The sequence below is a fragment of the Neolamprologus multifasciatus genome, chromosome 4 (assembly GCF_963576455.1).
Source record: "Neolamprologus multifasciatus chromosome 4, fNeoMul1.2, whole genome shotgun sequence".
Taxonomy (NCBI): Eukaryota; Metazoa; Chordata; class Actinopteri; order Cichliformes; family Cichlidae; genus Neolamprologus; species Neolamprologus multifasciatus.
In genome coordinates, this window is record NC_140442.1 from 15,341,777 (window position 1) to 15,361,756 (window position 19,980).

General features: G+C 41.5%; 1 protein-coding gene and 1 long non-coding RNA gene across 2 annotated transcripts; one reads left to right on the plus strand and one right to left on the minus strand.

Moving 5' to 3' along the window:
• The first annotated feature begins 133 nt into the window (after positions 1-133).
• Positions 134-11,393, plus strand: LOC146520097 (uncharacterized). The gene is made up of 2 exons (XR_014873871.1): positions 134-7,962; positions 8,400-11,393. It is a non-coding gene; the product is annotated as an uncharacterized LOC146520097 (long non-coding RNA).
• Positions 10,430-18,261, minus strand: proza (protein Z, vitamin K-dependent plasma glycoprotein a). Its single transcript, XM_085158059.1, has 9 exons — positions 18,102-18,261; positions 15,940-16,074; positions 15,502-15,641; positions 15,358-15,382; positions 15,162-15,275; positions 14,937-15,068; positions 13,278-13,393; positions 13,050-13,167; positions 10,430-11,392 (listed from the first exon to the last, which is right to left on the minus strand). Exons 2-9 carry the CDS (start codon positions 16,016-16,018, stop codon positions 10,860-10,862), a joined length of 1,257 nt encoding a protein of 418 aa, XP_085014185.1. The 5' UTR covers positions 16,019-16,074; positions 18,102-18,261; the 3' UTR covers positions 10,430-10,859.
• Positions 18,262-19,980: the final 1,719 nt, after the last annotated feature.

The window sequence follows — 19,980 nt, forward strand, 5'->3', positions numbered from 1 at the left end:
AAAACACACCAATGCAACGTCAACTTATCCAGTGCATTTCCGACTGTGCCTTTCAGAATAAAGTTCTCAAGCTAATGTCCTCTATGTCTTCCAATAGAGGTAATAAATAGTAGTAATAAACACGCTTAATAACGTGGATGACAAATGAAATGGCATTTAGGTTGATGGCTATAGCTTGTTAGGTATCCCGGGTTATCTACCAATTGGGAGGTTGGGGGATTGCATGCCATAAAGTAGGCTATCCTAGGGAAAGATATTTGAACCCCAAGTTGCTCTTCAATTTATTCATCAAAGCAGATTGAAATGTAAAAATGACGCATGCTTTACGAAGTGCTCCGAGTGCTCCTTGTAGAGTAGAAAAGCCCTATATAAAAACTACTTTTAAATCTCTCTGACATCTGTTCTCGTGGACCGTTTTTTTTTTTTACTCTTATTTTCACAGTTACACGATCCACTTTCCGGGATTCCTTTTGTTATCTAGGGGATCTTGATGGTAACAAATCGTGGTGATTATTATTTCTCGCTCACATCACATGCTTGTTGTCTCAGCTGCTCCAGTCCATCTTCCAGGGAGGCTTGGACTGGTGGAACACCCCCACTGGCTCCCACCATCTCATCCTCCTGTTGGATTCCCTGTTTTATTAGTGTTGCAAGATGCGAGTCATGGGGAAGGATTTCCATTTACAAACAGCCCCCGCCCCCCGCCCCACCAAGCAGCCTAACACGTCTGACCAGGTGACTGTAATGCTTGCAGTGTGGAGCTGGTGCAAAATATCCGTTCACAGAGAAAGGTTTAGTTTTATTCGATTGCAGGTAATCCAGCGATTTAGGGGGCGGTGTTCATCTAAATTTTGGCTTCTGCATGTTAATGGTACTAAGCCAAATCCTGCTGCACCATGAGGAAGAAACTGGGAAGCAACAACCAGCAACACTCACATTTTATACATTTTCCATGAGACTGGCCTCTATCTGGTCTCTCTCCCACTCGCTTTTCCTTTCACATGCACTCCGACTCATAAATACATGCAAAGTAAAATGACATGCAGGCTCTGGGCAGTAAGGAGGCGTATCACATGGAGTAGCAGCTGAGGATATGAGACTAATCTGACAGGTGCAGGCTGGGAGAGTGACAGCATGGGAAGAGAGGGTGGAGGAAGAGGAGGGGGTCGCAGCTCAAAACAGAAGGACTGAGAAGATTAACGGTCCTCTCACTCCGGTATCCGCAGACAACACCAATTTCATCTTTATTCTCATCGTTTTTATGGACAACTGCGAACAGGCAGGGAAATCGTTATATAATCACACCTAGTTAATCACAAGAAATGGATTTTAAAGAACATCCCGATGTGAATACCTTATCTGGTTAGAGTAATAGTCCAATTAAGATGTTTATTACCATGTAATTCCTGAGTGTGGAGCTGGGATGGGTAATTAGGCCACCATTTTGAGCCGCAGAGTTCATAAACACAAAAGAGAGTGCTGAGAAGACTGATACCTCTGTCGTGTCAGCCTCAGAAATATGTGCAATGAAATCAACTCATCATCAACTCCGAAATTAAGTAATTAACATGCTAGAAGTCTTTTATTTATTCAACACAAAAGGCATCTATTTAGATTTATTCTCACAGGGACTAATTATGTACGTGACTAATCTTCTGGCAACTTGTTGCCAAGCCAAAACCGGAGATCCCAAGGAATTCGTTAATTGTGGTAGGCTAAAAGTCCAAGGGATAAACCTGTCTGTCACTCTAAAATTAAACATAGTTTCATTAGAGTACTGTAAGATAATCTGGGAACTGCTGAGAGTCTTTGGGAGCAACAGGAAGGCTATAAGGAGCGTAGGGAGGCACCTCCTGTTGTGTGCACTAAGATTATCGTTAGATGATAGCTGATTGCGTTAGGGCATTGCAGCTGAAAGGGTAACAGATAATAGGAATTGATTTGTATGATAAGTAGATAAATAAGAACGTGAATACATGAATAACTTGAGCTTATTATATAATATAAGTAAGTCCTAAGTAGTAGTTTCTGTTGACAATACTTTTTTAAAGATATAACACATTTTGGGGTCAGTTTGAAGGAAAGGCAGATATGAAATGTAAAAGTGAAGTCAGAGGTCAAATGTCACATGATACGGATGCAAACTATGACACAATATTTAGAATCCCTGACAAATTTTAAAGATAAAATGCATTTTATGAAAGTTTGACCTAATTTGACCTTGAAGAAGAGGTCAGAGGTCATAAGTAATGTGATATTTAGAATCCCCATATATCATTCCCTGTATACTCATATATTCACAATACAAACAATAGCAGTAAGAAACATAGTTTTAAATAGCTCTATATAGCATTATTGTCACATTCCCCTTCAGATCCAACTGCTGACCTTGAAGGAGAGGTCAGAGGTCAAATGTGACGCAACATTTCAAACAAATTCAAACCAAAAACTAAATTTCCTGATTTTGGTCTATTTATTATATTTGTTATATGTAATACACTCAAATTGTTGTGGTTTATATGTTGCTGATTTACTTATTTATCATCTTTTTTTCAGTTGAGGTAATAACCATAGCACCTAATTATAAGAGTTTAGGTTAATTCTTTTGCGTTATGTATGTAGGCCCTTGAAACTCTTTGAGTTTGTGATTGATGTTGTACAGTGAGTGCTTTGTGTGAGTAATTTGTCTTGACGTTATGTTGTGCAGGCTTTATAGTCGCTCTTTTTCAAACGCAGTCTCGATCTACAACTTGCTGAATAAATTAAGCAAAGACTGTAACAGAATAGGTGCAGTTACATCTACAGTGAAGCTCAGATGAAAGCACCCAGTGGAAAATTCCTGCTTTAGTATTCATAGAGGGTGACAAGGCAACTCTGGATCAGTGTGAGTCTCAATCGTGCTCTGATATAACATTACTGACAGGCAGTTAGACTAACTTTGGCTCTGACTCTGAGTTATAATCCTCCTTCTGTTGGTCATAATTCCTATTGGTTTGCTCATTATATCGCATATACAGTATGTTACAGTGCCTCCATGCTGGTCAGAGATTGCTTTGCCTTGTCAAGGCCCCGCTGGGTTGCACACAATAAGCCTCACAGTGACAGCAGGGTGGCTGACATACAGAACATATGTTGCATCTGTTTCCAGTGACGAGCGTCCGAATGAGAGTCCATGACCACACAGGATGTATTAACTATGGCAGGATGCAGGTGTCCAAAATTAGCGGGAAGAGTCTAATTTTAAAGAACACTTTGTTTCCAGCCTCACTTCCTATTTTAAACTGGCTGAAAAATATCAAACAGGGACAAAGGATGTGAAGTGTGCTAGGCGGGGTGTCTGGTGAGGAAAAAACCTTGGCTGAACTCTTACATTGTGTATATTTACAAATATATATGAGGTTTTATTCAATAACTTCTAAACAGAAGGTGAAATGTTGAAGTTGATCTATATTGTGTCGTTTTGTTACAGTTTTGCTCCTCTGGTTTACCTGTATAACTACACCCAATCCTTGGAGTTGGCCTTGAATGCTTCTAACAAAAAATATACTCAAAAACATTAAAGGAACACCCTGAAAACACATCGGACCTTAGTAGGAAAAAAACCCCTTGCTGGACATCCGTACTGATATGGAATGAAAGGATGCCGCATAGTTTGACAGATATAAAAGTTATCAACCTACAGAGGGCTGAATTTAAAGACAACAATGAAAATATAAGTGAAAAAAGGATGAGGCAGGGTAATCTGTTTTGCAAAACTTTTATTGCAGCATGAGACCGGGTATTATTATGCACTACGAGGAACCCAGGACTCACTGCACACCAGGTCCAAGGATTTCATCCTTCAAATGCCTGTTGCAGTCTGTGCATCACGACATGAAAAAGCCTCCCCAGACCATCACCGACCAACCACAAAACCGATGTTACAGGCAACATAATGTTTTCTAGCTCCACGCTCTTGAGACTGTGCCGGGAAACACAGCAAACCTTCTGACAATGGCACTTAATCAATGCAGCATGGTGGAAGAGTTGGACTATCTGTGCAACCTCCAAATGTTATACTAGTGAAGAAACAGCCAGAAAACACGAGCAGTGAGAAAATATCAGTGGCCTCCACCTGTAAAACCATTCATGGTTTGGGCGTCGTGTCATTGTTGCTCCTCTAGTGCACCTGTTGCTAATTTCATTAACACCAAAGCAGCTGAAACTGATTAACAATCCCCTCTGCTTCTTAACTAACCAGATCAATATCCCAGAAGATTAGCCGACTTAATGCTATACTCTGATTAAAAAGAGTTCCTGTAATGTGTACGTTCAACAGAATGCCTGCTGTAGAAGCATGGTTTTTGCACCTTGTGAAGACAGGTTTTTAACGGTTGGATTACATCACTCATATTCAACCAATACTTTGGAATAAATATTAAGATATCTCAGCCCCTCCTTTATTTATTTATTTTTTAAATACTGCTCTCATCAATTTTATTTTATGCAAATTGCAAACTACATCACCAAAGGTTGTACATTCTGCACATAATCCAGACCTATCTGTCCACCACATTTACATAAAACCTGAGAGGTCATGGCCTTCTGAGGTAGCCTTGCCCCGAAGAAAGAGGATTAATGGCAAAGATCATCTAAATGTCAACTAGTCATGTCATCTTAAAACAATACAGTATATCAGGATACTGTGAACAAAGACACACACACCTCTTCTTATCTGACCTCTTCAAAGACCACAACAGGGACTTTTGTGTGCTCGTTTTCACCCAGTGAGCTTTGGAGATCTTTCTTTCAGCTCCTCGGGTTTCTCAGTGACTTTATGGTTTAACCTTTGCAAGGTCAGGGTGAGGTCAGGGGAATAAAGGCAGCTCCAGGATTTACCTTTCCTCCTCTATCATCCACAGTCACTGCGCCCACATGCTGAAAGTGACATATTGTTTTTAAAGTCAGTTTCAAGGACTGGGTCTGGTTTCAGAAGACCTGCAACTACAGGAAGCACACGGGAGTAGACAAAAGAAAAGCAAATATAGAAACGTTGCCAGTGCTGTCAAATTCATTAAGATCTTGTCTTAATTTGTTTGGTTTTTTTGTAGGTGTGTTCTAAAGTTGATGATCATTTATTATCAGAAATAACACAGAGTAGTAAAAAAGTAGAAAAAAATAAAGTAGTGCTCAAAAGAGGAAGGAGAGAATATAGCAGGAGGAGAAAACTGCCAGGATCAGTGCTGTCAATGAATTTTCTGCACACAGGGACTAAAGGATGGTGGTCTGATGGTGTGAGTAGTTTAAAGGATTGAAATTTTTTACCTCTTATATGTTAAAAATAATTCATATTGTAATGTGTGTGTGTGATATGTGGTACAATGGAAATGACTGCCGAATGAGGTATTCTATAAATGAGTGTGCTTGTTTGGCATGTTGACCCATGCAGTCTGAAAACAATGAAAACAATACAAAACTTGCAACGCTGCCATCCTCCCCAGCTGTGCTCCAAGTTTATCCCACATATCTGACAATGTTAGCAACATGATAAGAACTGAAAAGTTTATTAATTGACTCTTAGTGTTTCTATTTAGTTTACAGTTTATCTAGAGACTGTATATAAACGATGGATATTGTCATTATGGCATTACTCTATGTTGAAGCCTTCAGACAGCTGGGAAAAAAAGAACTAAAAACCAAAACACTTACTGGAAAAAGCTGAACAGCAGACGTCTTGAATGTTTTTTAGTGCAACCGAAGATTGTCAACAAAATTAAATCACACCCACTTGTCAATCATGGCAATCACATCCTTAATTAGGCATATCTACAAGCCTAGATAAACTTGTAGCAGCTCCAAAATGTTCAAATGTAACCATAATTAAAATGTTGTGACTGGGATAATTAGTTCTAGTGACCAAAATCATTTAGTGTGCCGCTGAAGTTAAACTGATTAACATGGATTGGATAAGAAGTTAACAAAAATGGATGGGTGCCTGGATAACTGGATGTATGTTAATTTCTGTTGTAAATATGGCCATTTTTAACATGATTTTTTAGTTTTGGATCCAGCCTCGTGTGGCCATCGCAGGAATTCCAGTTTTTGGCACTTTCCCTTTAATCCCAATAACACTGCTTGTTTTGGCTCACTGTGACTGTTAGTTAAATTAGATTTTGAGGAATATTTCAGCAATTTGTTGACAGCTCTGTAGTTTTTATGAACTGTCAAAGGTTCCTTACACATATCTTCAGCTTTGAGTGCTTTTCCTATTCAACTGCTTGTATTTGGGAGATCCAGTATATGTAACTATATAATTGTAGCATTTCTTCTCTTCAGCATATGTTAGCATGCGAGCATGATGGTAAACATAGTAAGCATTATACCCTCATTATAGTCACTGTGAACACGCTGATGTATTTAGCACAAACAGCCTCACAGAAGCACTAGCATGGCTGTAGACAAACAGCTGAGCTGATGTCAGGGAGACTGCTGCAGAGTTATATAAAAGTCTACAGCCTGTCTCATATTTTCTCTTTCAAACACTTCTTTCAGCCCTAGCTGTAACCTCTCGAGGTCTCACGTTACCTCCACTCTTCTGCACAATTACCCAATGAAGTAGAAGCTACTGTGTTTGGCGTGCAGATGAGTTTGCATAGGGGTAGGTTAGGGGCGGGGTTGGGTGGAGGGGGAAAGCTTTTGTTTTTCTTTTCCTTTTTTTCACCCAATCTGACTGGAGACCTCTCCGTATGTGTGAAGTCCTGAAGTGAGAAAAGATTGGGGACATGGATTTTGGGGTGGGGGATTATTGGACGAGATCACAGGGATGCCTTTACAGATTGCATGCAAAGCCCATCAGATTTTAACACATTCAATCTGCCTTCAGTGTGCAGACATAAAGCTAACCCCCCATGTGTGGATCAGACACCACACAGACAGATAATCCTTCCTAAAGTCTGTCATTTGATGTCGACCCCCCAACCCCAAAAAAGCATCCATGTGTTATGCATACTTACATGCATGTTCTTGCACACACTAGCAAGGATTTGAGGTCACAGCATGTAAATGCTCTTTGGGTTTGGCGGTGTTACTGATTTAGTATCCTGGCCAGATGCAAACACACACCACTGGTACAGTGTAGTCTGAATAACAGTGCACAGCAATCCTGTCCAATAAAAGTAATATTTGATTTGTGTAGAGTGAAAGCTTCCCTAAGTAATAACAACCCTGTTAATGTTTCATTCATATCTAATATACTTTAAGTCCATCAATCCATCAGCACAATGGCAGTCATCTCTTCTGCATCAACACAGCAAATCTCTTCATCTGCTGCTCTTCATCTTTGAGTCCTTCTCCATTTCTGCACCTCAGCACTTTACTTCTCAAACATCTTCCTCCCTCTCAGCATTCCCATCACGTCCTTGTCTCCCCATTTGCTCAGATGTGAGGTTTTATTCTCGGGGTAAGATGCAGTGACTGTTTGATATGTAACTGATACATTTCACAGTTCTGCAGCTCAGAGGAGAGCTGCACTCCTTAGCCTACACCTTGCTCGGTGTGTGCTTTTGAACGGCTCTGTGAGCTCGATCACATAAACGGAACTGTCAGAACGAGAGAGCGGGACCAGACTCAGGAAGGAAGGAGCTCCGCTCACATGAATCTCCGCTGGACGGCCCAGCAAAAGGAGCGCTGCCATTTTTGGGAGCAAGGAGCCATCTCCTAGGTGAGTGCCATAGCAACAGCCAACGTGGGCCCCAGCTTTCCGAGCTGTCCTTTTCAAGCTTCCAATCAAAAGTGGCAGGCCAGGTTTTTGTTGTTATGTGGCGTCTCCTACCCTCTCTCTTGGCCATTCTTCTGCCTCTCCTTTTCTCTGCCTCTGTGACATGGGCCTGGCCTTGTTCACCAGGGAGGCTGTGAGAAGACTGCAGAGGGAGAGGCTCTGTGGGAAAATGTTGCCAGACAACACAGGGGTATGTGACAGCGAGGGTAAGCTAATATTGTCTAAGTGGGGGGAAAGGGGTATATTAGACGTTTAGATTGTCAGATTGTCAATAGTCCGCTACTGTGGTATGTAAATTATGCAAACTGCAAATTTAACGCTTTAACTCACACCCCAGAGCGTCATATTTAAACACAAACCAACATGCCTGTGAATTAGTTTACGTGTAAAATAACTGCCCTGATTCCCTCAAGTCTGTCAGCTTCAAGACTTTGTACTTGTTCTCAAACATACTTTTAGTTTTGCCCCATGGTCCCATTATATATTTTACCTTAGAGAAATTAATTTTCTAAACATCCTGCTATTTTGTGGGAAGATCACGTCTTGAAATCTCACTACTTTCTGAGCTTTTGATTTTGGTTTTGCTTGTCAGGTTGTTTTTCATACAGTTAATGTGTCTTATGCATTTTTTATTTATTTGCAGATGGCGGATGGTGGAAGATGGTGACTGTGTGTGGACTGGGAGCTGTTTTAGCAGTATAATATGTTGCACTTCACTCCTCCCTTCCCGATTAGCTTCTACCCTGAGGATGGCACAGTAGTGCATTAAATAGCTAATCTGGTTGTTTGCATGTTGTTTGCAGAGCATGCATGTTTTTGTGCCCTTCCCATGCTTGGTTTCTCTCCAAGGGACTTTGGCTTCCTAACTAAAGTCCAAAGGCAAGCTCATTAGGCATATTGGTGATTCTAAACGGGCTGTGGTCCACCAGCCAGCAATGCTAGTCCATCACAGGCTGACACACAACTCTGTGGTTGTCTGTCAGCCTGTGATGGACAAGCAACCTGACCACGTGTGCGCCTTGTTTTCCCCTGCTACACAAACAGACAGGTAATAATTCCTTTTTATAAGAATGAGATACTTTCAGCTCTCCTCTTGTCTCATAGGTCGACATGAGTTTTTACACCAGATCCCCTTCATGATGCAACCCCAACAGAGATTTGCATCTCCAGCTGGAGTCGATCCAGAGACCTTTCGGTTGTCGAGCGAATGTGTAAATCATCCCTCATAACGAAACTAAAAGTCTTGATCTGACTTCATAAATGTAGTCAAGTAGTTTTCTGAGATAGTGTGCTGATCACTGATCAAAGCACACCTGCTCTTCATCAGACCATGAAGACGATGACCCTGATGACACTTTGGCTTCTAACCAAATGGCCACAAAACTAATGATACCCCCATCAGCTAGAGTGGGTAGTGCTAATGAGCAAATAGTATGCTAATATGCTGAATTAACATGTCAGTCTTGGTTCTACATGATAAACAGCATGCTGTTACCATGTTAGCATGCTGATGTAAAGATGTGTTCAAAGCACAGCATCACAGAGCTTCAATATGAAACGTGGTGGAAATGTGGTTGGTGTGGAAGAATTATACTTTAAGTATTAGTTCGTAATTTTAGATTCTTTGCTGTTGTTGATGTATTACAGAGTAATGGGCAAAAGTCTTGAGCCACCCGTCATTTCTTTATATTTTACTTCAGAGAGAGCAACAATCCTCTAGGCTTTCTGAAGGTCTTCCAAAGTTTTTCTTTGGACATTAGCTCCTTTTTTACAGATTTTCAGTACACTTGTTGTACCTGATAATTTTCAGAGTGTTTCTTAACACTGACCTAGGAGTTGTCCAAGCATGAACAGGACCTGAGAGATGCATCTGGCCCTTCAGTTGGTCTCAATGCATGGATGGCTCTCCAGCAGCGATACTTAGGAAAGGGAAGTGGGGAGAACTGGACTGTAAATGAGTGGCAACAAGTCTTATGGTGCAATTAATCCAAATTAGACATTTTTGGTCAATTTGTACAGAGGAAGTCAGGACAGAGATAGAACAGTGAGTGTCTACAGCCATCTGTAAAACATGGGAGACTCTGTCATGGTTTGGAACTGCATTTGTTGGAGATTTTGTCAAAATTGATGGAATTATGAACACAGAAAAGTACGATCATGCATCCATCTGGAAAGTATCTGATTGGGAACAATTTCATTTTTCAACATGACAATGACCCCAAATACACTGCCAATGCTGTAAAAAGCATAACTGGATGGAAAAAAAACATACACTGAAACACTATCAGTCATGGATTGGCTTCCACAGCACCTGGACCTCAACATTACTGCTATCTTCTTGACAGATAGAGGAACAAAAGGCATCCAACATCCAAAGAAGAGCTTTGAATGTTGTTCAAGAAACCTGGAGACCTATTCCTGAACACTCCTTAAAGAAAATAGAAGAAACAGCCTAAGAGAGTTCAGACTGTGCTGAAGAATAATAAAGAAACAGGGATCAGCCCAAGACTTTTGCACAGTCCTGTATATTCATTTGACATTGTCATTAATAGTAATGCCCACGTTCTTGTGTTTGATGATCTCCCACAAACTATGGCACATCTCAAGCTTACCTTTATATGTAACGTTCTGAAATAATTATAACCTCTTATAACCACAATGACAGAGCTGACAGTAGGTGTGGTGTTACACTTTATTACATTCATACAACAGTGATGAGTAATAGTCTTATAAGGTGCATGTCAACGAGTACAGCGCTCAGAGGTTATTAAAACGGTACGTCCACATCACAAAACACATGCTGAATAATTCACACATCTCTCACCGTTTCTGCTGTAGTTGTAGGATACATGTAACGAACGCTTCTGTCTTTATGTAACCAGAGAGCCACCTTGTGGATAAACGAGACACACCAAAGAGGAACGGAGATGACAGCATATATGTTATGTTAGTTATTTCAATTTTTTAAATACACAAGGACAAGGCTAAAGAAGAGACTAAGTTAGAAGGAGGAAAATATTCAGTTTCCCTGTTTTATTATTTATTAACCTGTATTATCCTATTCCATGATCAATAACCTCAGTGTGCTCTCTGACTACCGCTCCTAACGTGAACCTATTCTTTGCCGCAGCCAGCCGAGGTGGCGCGACACCTTCTGGAAGATGTATCCTTTGCTGCAGTCGGCCCCTGCTGGCTGACTCACCACACCGGTGAGGAAGAACACGTCCCTGTACAGGGTGAGCAGGGGGCTGCCGGAGCTCATGGTGCAGCCGGCGTTCTCACGAGGTGCAGTGCAGCCCATCTTGTTGGTCATCAAGTTTCCGTGAGTTTCCAGACACATGGGAAGCTTGTTGTACACCAGGGTGTTAAGAGTGAGCGAGCCCTGGAAAGCAGACCCCTGCTGTGGTTCCTTCCAGCCAGTGACCACTGTTGTGTAGTCACCTGCCATCAAAACGCTCTCAGCAAAGTCTCGTTCTGGCAGACAGGCAGCAATCATGTGTCTTTTAAAGATGATGCGGTCGCGGAGCTCAATCACAGCCAGGTCGTTTTCAGGGCGACCTTCCACATAGCGTGGGTGGACATACATCACTTTAACATACAGCGTCTGTAGTTCAGTATTACTGCTGCTGTCTTTACCTGTGCAGGAGATAAGGAAGAGTGATGATGTTAAAAGTTCTAAAAATCTAAAAACCGGCATGCAGCACAAGATTTACTGCACTTCTGTGCTCGAGTTCAGTGCAGAGCTGTTGCAATAATTATATTAATAGCTTGATTATTATTATTATAAATATTAGATTATAATTATTTTATTACATTTTAAAACAGCAAAAGAAACCATATTTAAATAAACACACTAATTTGCTGATGTAATATTCATGATTTATAAAGTGACAATTTTGGAAACTTCTTTTTTTGATCGATTTATTCTGTAATTTTATTTAACAACGATTATAAAATGGTAGAATTTTTCAATTTGTGGATTTGTGTTTATTTAGGTAAATGCTATTTGTTCTGAGCAGACAACATGAGCTAAGTAAATGTCGGTCTTTGATAATAAAACAGTTTTTACTGTTTTTACTGTGAGTGTTTGTGCTGATATGCTGTGTTTGGTTTTCACCAAACACAATGCTGTGCATTCGGGCTAGTTATCTCCACCTTTATCTTATTGGTCTGTTTCCAGACGTCTTGTGCTTTCTTCAGATATAAACCTAAACTGTGCTGCCACTGTGCTTTTAGAGAGAGAACAGGCTTTCTCCTGACGTCCACTCCTCGTCAGGTTATGCTAACACATACAATACCTAACTGCCAAAACCTCTGCTTTTATAGAGGTGCTCGCACTCACTGATGAAAATTTAACCAAATGCATTTTATTAGTAGCGTCTGGCCACTAAAGACCCTTCAATTCCTGTAGTACAGCCCAGTGCTGCACAGTCCAGTGAAAACTCTTTTTCACTTGACTATATTCTTAACAAATGTTACATTATTTCTGTACTCATTAAAAACTGCTTGCATCGTTAATTTGTGATGACTCTTCTCTAAAAACTTTTACATCCGTGCCTGTCCCCTCGTTCCCTCACCATTTACAGCTTGTACTGAGTCTGCTGACTGAAAAGACTTTTCACTTAAATATTTATATTTTAAGGCACATGCTGGCTTCTATACAACGTGCTGACATGTCTGTGTTTTTTCATGCCATTAAAAAATGCTAATATATCATCGCAGGTGGAAATGTAACATAAGCCAAGAAAGAGACAAATTTGTTCTGAATCTGAAAGGAAAGCTTGGATAGGTCCCTCCACACACAGTAACATCTATGGTACTGTTATTATTTATCCTCCTGAGAACCGAGGGGAAAATTAATCGTCGGATTTAATTTTTTTGTGATGTCCTTCCTCTTTGGAGCTGAAAGAGGTCACCCAAACACATGAGATATCAATGGAAAGCCCAAGATGTCCTCTATTTAACACATCAGGATTTAGTAGGATAGCTCAAATGAGTCTGAAGATATAAAGACCGAAACCAAATGTCCATTACAGAGGACATAAACTAATTGGCTGGTTCTCAGGAGGATATGTTATTGATTTCCTTCATACAGGATGGAAATCATTACAAATGCAAACACCCCCCTTTTGAATCTATACTTAAACATTTTGTATGCATATTATGTACATTTTTTATTATTTTAGATTACATTTTTGGGGGGCAATGGAAAGCTAATTTATGTGTTATAAAATGTACAATACATATCAATCACTACCTACTTGCAATGTTTGTATACTCTTTGTTTACTCACCAACAACCACCTGGAAGGATGGGTATTTGTTGGCACACTGAGCTGTAGTCAGGACAAAGTTCTCCTTCAGTATGACTCCGCTACAGAAACCTGCTGACTCTGAACTCACCAGAACAGCCTGGAAACAGCACGACAGTTAAGACCCTGCAACTCTTTTTCATACCTTTGAGAAACGCACACTCACACACTGATAGCATTGTGTCTTTATGTTAACAAGTGTCCTCCTACCTGCCACGGACATTCGGATGACGAACAGGCAATTCCTTCAGGGTTGCTGGTGCTGATTCTGGACAATTTGCCTTGCAACTGTTGTAGACGGGACGCCTTACCGCAGGGGTACTCGACTGACAGAAGGAGATGATTATGATTATTTTTTTGACTACATTATTTTTGAAGTACGACGGGCATATCTAGCAATAGCTTTTGTAGTCAACAAAGCAGTCTGTGGGGAAATATCAGAAATCCTCTTTTCATCTGAGCTGGCTGGATGAGTGTCTTGATTATATCTTTGACAGCATCATGTAAGCAGCACAATGTTAGAAAAATGACTGAAAAAGTAAACAAACATGGGCAGATGGGTCTCTTGTCTATGCCCTCTAAGAGAAAACTGTTTTTTCCTGCTATAAACGGCATTTTCACTTTGAACCCTCGTGCTGTAATAAATTCAGCTCTTCATGAGGCACTATGGAGGTGTAGGGGTCCTCCATAGTACCTAATAACAGCATTGTTGCTTTGAGGCAACAATGCTGTTGGTTGGTTGGAGGCTGTGTGAAGGTGGCATATTTTCACTGTCCCTGTGGGTTTTCCCCGGTATTCCAGCCTCTTCCCACAACCCAAAGACAGATTGTCAGATTAAGCAGAGATGTTAAATCAACTGCGGTACCCTGGTGTGACCTCATTTTTATGCAGTGTAAAAAATGGTCACAGAATTTCTAAACACAGCCAAGTGGTGGAGGGTGGCCTCCACCACTTGGAGGCCACCTCTCTTCTGGCTTCATTAGTAGGTGACATGCATCTTGCCCCAGTGCAAGACATGCATCTTGCACTGGGGCAGTTTGCAGCCAAGTGTGAAGCAGCAAAAATGACAGATAGCACCTCCTAGTCTGAGGCCACGATTCCAACTTCAGGTCAGGGAAAAACTGGTACCTGAGAGAGGGAGTTCAAATATGTCAGGGTCTTGCTCATAAGGGTGGAGCGGGGAGACTGACAGATGCATTGGTGCAGTTTCAGCAGTGAAAGTAAAATGAGTATATCTGAAGAGAGAGCTAAGTGTCACAGTTAAGTGTTGATTGATTTACATTCTCGCCCTCACACACGGCCACAAAATCTTTGTAGTCACAGAAAGAATGAGATTTTGGATACAAAGAATGGAAAAGAGATTCCTCGGCAGGGTGGCTGGGTTCTCCCTTAGAGACAGCAAGAGGAGCTCTGTCATTCAGGAGGGCAACAGAGTGGAGCCACTACCACTGTCACATCGAGGAGTCCTTAGTATATCTACTGTGGTGCTTCCTAGGTGAAGTATTTCTGTTATTTCCTACAAAGAGGAACACGATGGAGAGATTATTTATTATATATATATATATCTCAGCTGGGCTTAGTGATCCTGGAAGAGCTGGAGGAGGTGTCTCACTGAGTGGGTCTGTGCATTTATGCTTAGACTGCTTTTGTTGCAGACCCACATAAGTGGCAGAAGATGGATGGATAACCTTTATGTATTTTTTTGATGTACTGCCAAAGGTTTTCCACCACCCACAATCACTGGCAACTAGTAATCTGCCATGTTATTCAGTAAATAATAGACACAGGCATAAAACACAGTGTTTTTTTTTTTCAAACTCCAACAAAGAACATGCAGAAAAAAGTCATTTCGATACATGACAGACGTACCTTGAGGCACACACTGTTTCTTGTCTGTGTTGAGCTTCCACCCGCGGGCGCAGGAGCATTCGTAGGATATGTAGCCTGGTTTACAGAACTGAGAGCAGCCCTGGTCCTTTTCCAGAGTGCACAGAGTCTCGTCTGCATTGTGAAAACAAAGTGGAAAGCTTGCAGAACTTGAAAAGCAAATCAAAAATGATGTTCACGTGCGAAATCCTGACGTCTCCTTCTCACCTTTCTCGCAGAGGGCTCCAGTGAAACCCGACTTACAGACACAATCAAAGCCTCCAACACTGTCTGAACACATGGCTCCATTCTTGCAGGGCTTCTCTGCGCACTGATCTCCATCTGAACACGGAGAAGTTAATAAGCTGTAATGCAGTGCTAATGCATAGGCAGTAATGGACAATCCTTTTAATAATGCACTTACCAACGTAGACTGACCAGAAGATATCCTGGAGAAGAAATAACACGGCATAAGTAAACATCTGGAGCTGCACAGTGGCTTTCTCTTTACGAACAGACGCGCAAAGGAGGTTTGAGGAAATGAGGAGGGGATTAACAGTGGGCTCACCGTGCGGTATGTGTCTTGGAAGAACTTTCTGGCCTCCTCGTAGCTGCACACCTTCTCCATGCAAGCCTGCTCCAGAGTGGAAGGTGTATTTCTCTTCTGACGGGAGATTAAGGAGGTTGCCTGCTCCTTGTCCAAAAAAACTGAGGGGACACATAAAGTCTCAGATATCATAGCATCAAAGACTCAATATAGCTTAGAAGTACTAAACAGATCATTAACCATTAACTTAATATAAGCCAAATAAGCAGCATCTTACTGAACCAGCGCCAAGACGTCTGCTCCATAAAATGACTGACCTGACTTTCTTAGCACTGAATCGCTCTGACATGTTATTTGCTGTCTGCTCTCACGAACCTGACCTTTAAATCTTTGCTTTTTATTAAAACTGACCGCTGTTGAGCTCTGTGGAGTCCCCTGGCCCCATGCTGCCCTCCTTACCTGTCTCAGGGGCGTGAATGGCCACCGATGCCCCAGCCAGCAGACACAGCACCGCAGCAGGTGTGGTCACGAAGTGCATGGTGCCACTGAAGTGTATCCCAGCTCTGAGACAATGTGTCAGTGATGCAGGGACCGCTGTACAGTAAGACACAGAGACAAGCAGAGTTTTTGATGCATGAGGATTTCTGGGAAAAGACATTAAGCAGTAGGACATGCAGCAGAGAAAGAAGTAGGCACTGTTTAATGTTTTAGAAGGCCGCAGTCAGTTAGAAAGAATGAAAATCGCTGCCTGGGTGTTATGAAGCTGTAGTTCACTCAGTTATTGCGCAGTAGTGGCCGCAGCTGGCTCACTGGTTCTTTATAAAGTTAAGCACTTCATTTGGGGAGCTCTCTGAAGCGAGCATACAACAGCACTACCAACCTGCTAGAGAAACTGGTTAGAAATATAACGTGTAAGAACCAGTGTACCTCGCTTCTCCTTCCTTTCACTGTGACAGAGAAGCTATTGCATATAGTTACCTTATTCAGCTACTATTATTATTGAGTCATCATATTAATTATTATTGATTGGATATCCATTATATGACAATGTATTTCAAATCTTGTTAAAGGACATTTACATCTTCAGTCACGGAGCTGTGTGTGGTACTAACTATCTGGTTGGACTTCATTCATTTTCATTAATAATGAAAATGTTTATGCTTTTTTGTTCTGTTCTTTTGTTTCCTGTTAGATATTTTATTTTGTATGTGCTTTTAAGTTTATGCTTTTTTATTATGGTTATTTATTTTTTTAAAAGAGGCTCAGAGCTCTGAGCATGGACCACATATGGCTAGCATCTAACTTACCAGATGCTATATAAAGTATATGTGTTGTACAATTAAAGAAATGGATGAATAAAAACCTTTTTATTTAGGGTCTGATCTTTACAATTGGGAAAACAGTTGGGTGATGATGCATTAATAAAAAATAAATACATATCTTATTTTGTAAAGTCTCACAGCCAGGCACAACCATCTCCAGGGTTTATAGAGTATAGTCCAAGAAAGAGAAAACATCTGGTGAGCAGGTCTCTGGGAGAAAATGCCTCGTTGATGCCAGAGGTCAGAGGAGAATGGTCAGCCTGCTTCAAGCTGATAGGAATGCAGCAGCGACTCATAACTACTTGTTATCAAGGTATGCAGAAAAGTATCTCTGAAGTATCTGATTGGGCACATCTGCAGAAGACTATGCAGTTTGTCACTCCTGTTGGCTAAGAACAGGAAGCTGAGGCTACAGTTTGTCCATTACAAACATTGCCTGGTTGTTTGAGTCTGGATTCTTCTGCGACATTCAGACGGTAGTGTGAGAATTTGCCAGAAACAACATGAAAGCATTGATCCCTCCTGCTTTGTATCAAAGCTTACGGCTACTGCTGGTCGTGCCATGGTGTTAGGAATATTTTATAGGCATACTTTGGGCCCACAAGTACAAACCCAGCATCATTTAAACACCACAGTCTACTTAAGTATTGTTGCTTCTCATCCCTTTATGTCCACGGGGTAGCTGGCACGGGGTGCCCATCTACTGATGGCTGCTTCCAGCAGGATAACAAACCACGTCACGAAGCTCTGATCACCTCAAACTGGTTTCTTGAACATGACAATGAGTACTCACTGTACTCTGATGGGCACCACAATAACCGGATCTCAATCCAATAGAGCACCTTTGGGATGTGGTGGAAGAGGCGACTCACATCATGTATGTGCATTTGACAAATGTGCAGCAAATGCGTGATGCTATCATGTCAACATGTTGAATCTATGACATGATGAATCAAAGCAGCTCTGGAGACAAACGTGGGCCCAACCCATAAAATGCACGTATAAACAAACATCTGCCTCTGCCCAACATAAACAACAATATGCTTTCGGTAGCACGTTAATGAGTCTATTAGTACAGTCTTGGCTTTTTATGCTTCTTTCTAGAGGTACATGGTTGGTATTGCAACAAATACGGACATAAAGCAGCATCTACGCCTTTTAGTAAACAGGATGCTGGGCACCTACATGATGCTACACTGTAGCAGAGTCACTGTTTTCATGGCGGGGTGTGTCAGCAGGCCTGAAGGAGAATTTCTACGAACATTAACAACCACAGCAGCAGTGCTGCTCCGTACTTACCGCCCCGGACTGAATGGAGGAGCCGGCCCGGCTGATGCTCCTTCGCCTGGGTTGTTCTGAGACACGCAGCGGCCTCGCAGACGGATCGGGCCTGTCGATCCAAAATAATGAGTCCTGATTACATCCGCGCCTGCCCACTCCTTCCCTGACTCCCTCACTGTTTACAGCTTGTACCGAGTCTGATGACTGAAAACAACCACGAGAGGGCGCTGTAAGACAAGACAGAGCATGGGTGTGCGGATAGATAGCAATGAAGTTGAAGAATAAAACCAGCAAAAACTACACCAGAAGCACAGGCGACTAAGATGACAATACAGGCCTGAAGTTTAAAAAATTAAAATAAAGGAGAAGAAAGACAAAGTGAGAGTGAATAGTGCCGATGAACTTAAAACACATGCCTGTTAATAAATGAGACACTGAACAGAATATAAGAAATACCAAGAAATTTTCTTTAAAGGTTTATTTCAGACACGTTTCACTGCCATCAAGATATTATGAGTGGCATAACCTTTGGGGCTCGACTACTTAAACAGCAACATGGTGGTGAAGTTAAGACAACACACAACTGCAAAAGTGAAGTGGAGCGTCTGTGTCTTAGTAAGTCTCCACCTGACATCAGGCAATGATAGTAATCAAAGGATCCAATAGAAATGCTTGAGAAGACACCAACAGCAGCACACATACACACTCTGCTGAGGTCCATTTTGAATGACTCAAAGTAGTGGAGCTGAAGCCTAGCAGGCTCCAGCTGCCTGTGTTGGGCCATCTGTCAATCAAAACAACCACACAATGGATGCTTTTCTTTTTTTTTTGTTTGGTTTTTGAGTGACTGTAACCAGAAGCTAAATAACGAGACAGATTTGCTCTTTCTTTTTTGGGCTTAGTTGATATTTTGGGAATATTATTTAATAAGTGAGTGTGAGGGGTAAGATTGACAGGTGGATTGGGGCAGATCTGTTGTGGTCAAGCTACATTCCTATGACCCTCTTCTATAGTCACGAGCTCTGGGTAGTGACCGATAGAATGAGGTTGTGGATACATGTGGCCAAAATGAGTTTCCTTTGAAAGGTGGCTGGGTTCTCCCTTAGAGATAGGAGGAGGTCAGCCGATCGAGAGGGACTCGGGTACAGCCGCTGCTCCTCCATATTGAAAGCAGCAAGTTGAGGTGTTTCACACGTCTGAAAAGGATGCCTTGTGCACGCCTTTTCCTGATTGACTCCTCAGCAGGATGTGAAGCAAAAAAGTAAATCACCTGCTTCAAACCAAACCAAAGTGATAGATTAGAGGAGTTTAGTATTTCTAATACATAGAACTAATTAAAGCATATGTGTTACTGAATTATTTATAGGAATTTGTAGATATGTAAATCTTTGTTCTGTGATGTTTCTTTGATTGAACTGCTGTCAGCTTATATCCGTGCTAAACGGAAAGTATAAAGGAAACCTGAGAGCTATTGCAGAATCCCTTTGATACTGACTAAAAACAAAAGGGAGAGTTTTCCCATCGTTACTGCTGTTACGCCCCATATTTCTCTCAGCGGTGTGAATGAGGAGGTCCTCTAATGTCTGCACGCTTGAGCAAACAAAACTGGGTCCAATCTGCTGTGATCAATAGGAGAAGTCCAACTGCAAACAAACACACATCAGCTCAGACAACATCAAACAGCCCTGGTCGAGATTGGGGCACTACAGAAGTGTCTGATCAGGAGGATCAGACAGAAACTGTTGAGGAGCCGATTTCAAAGAGGCTGAGAATATTTTTTTTTAGGTAAAGTACACAATTAAACCCAATCTTATATGCTTGATAGCTACAGCAAATTACAACGGCAGAAGGACTTGAAAGGCATTCCTTTAATTCACGAAGAGTTATGAGCCTGCGT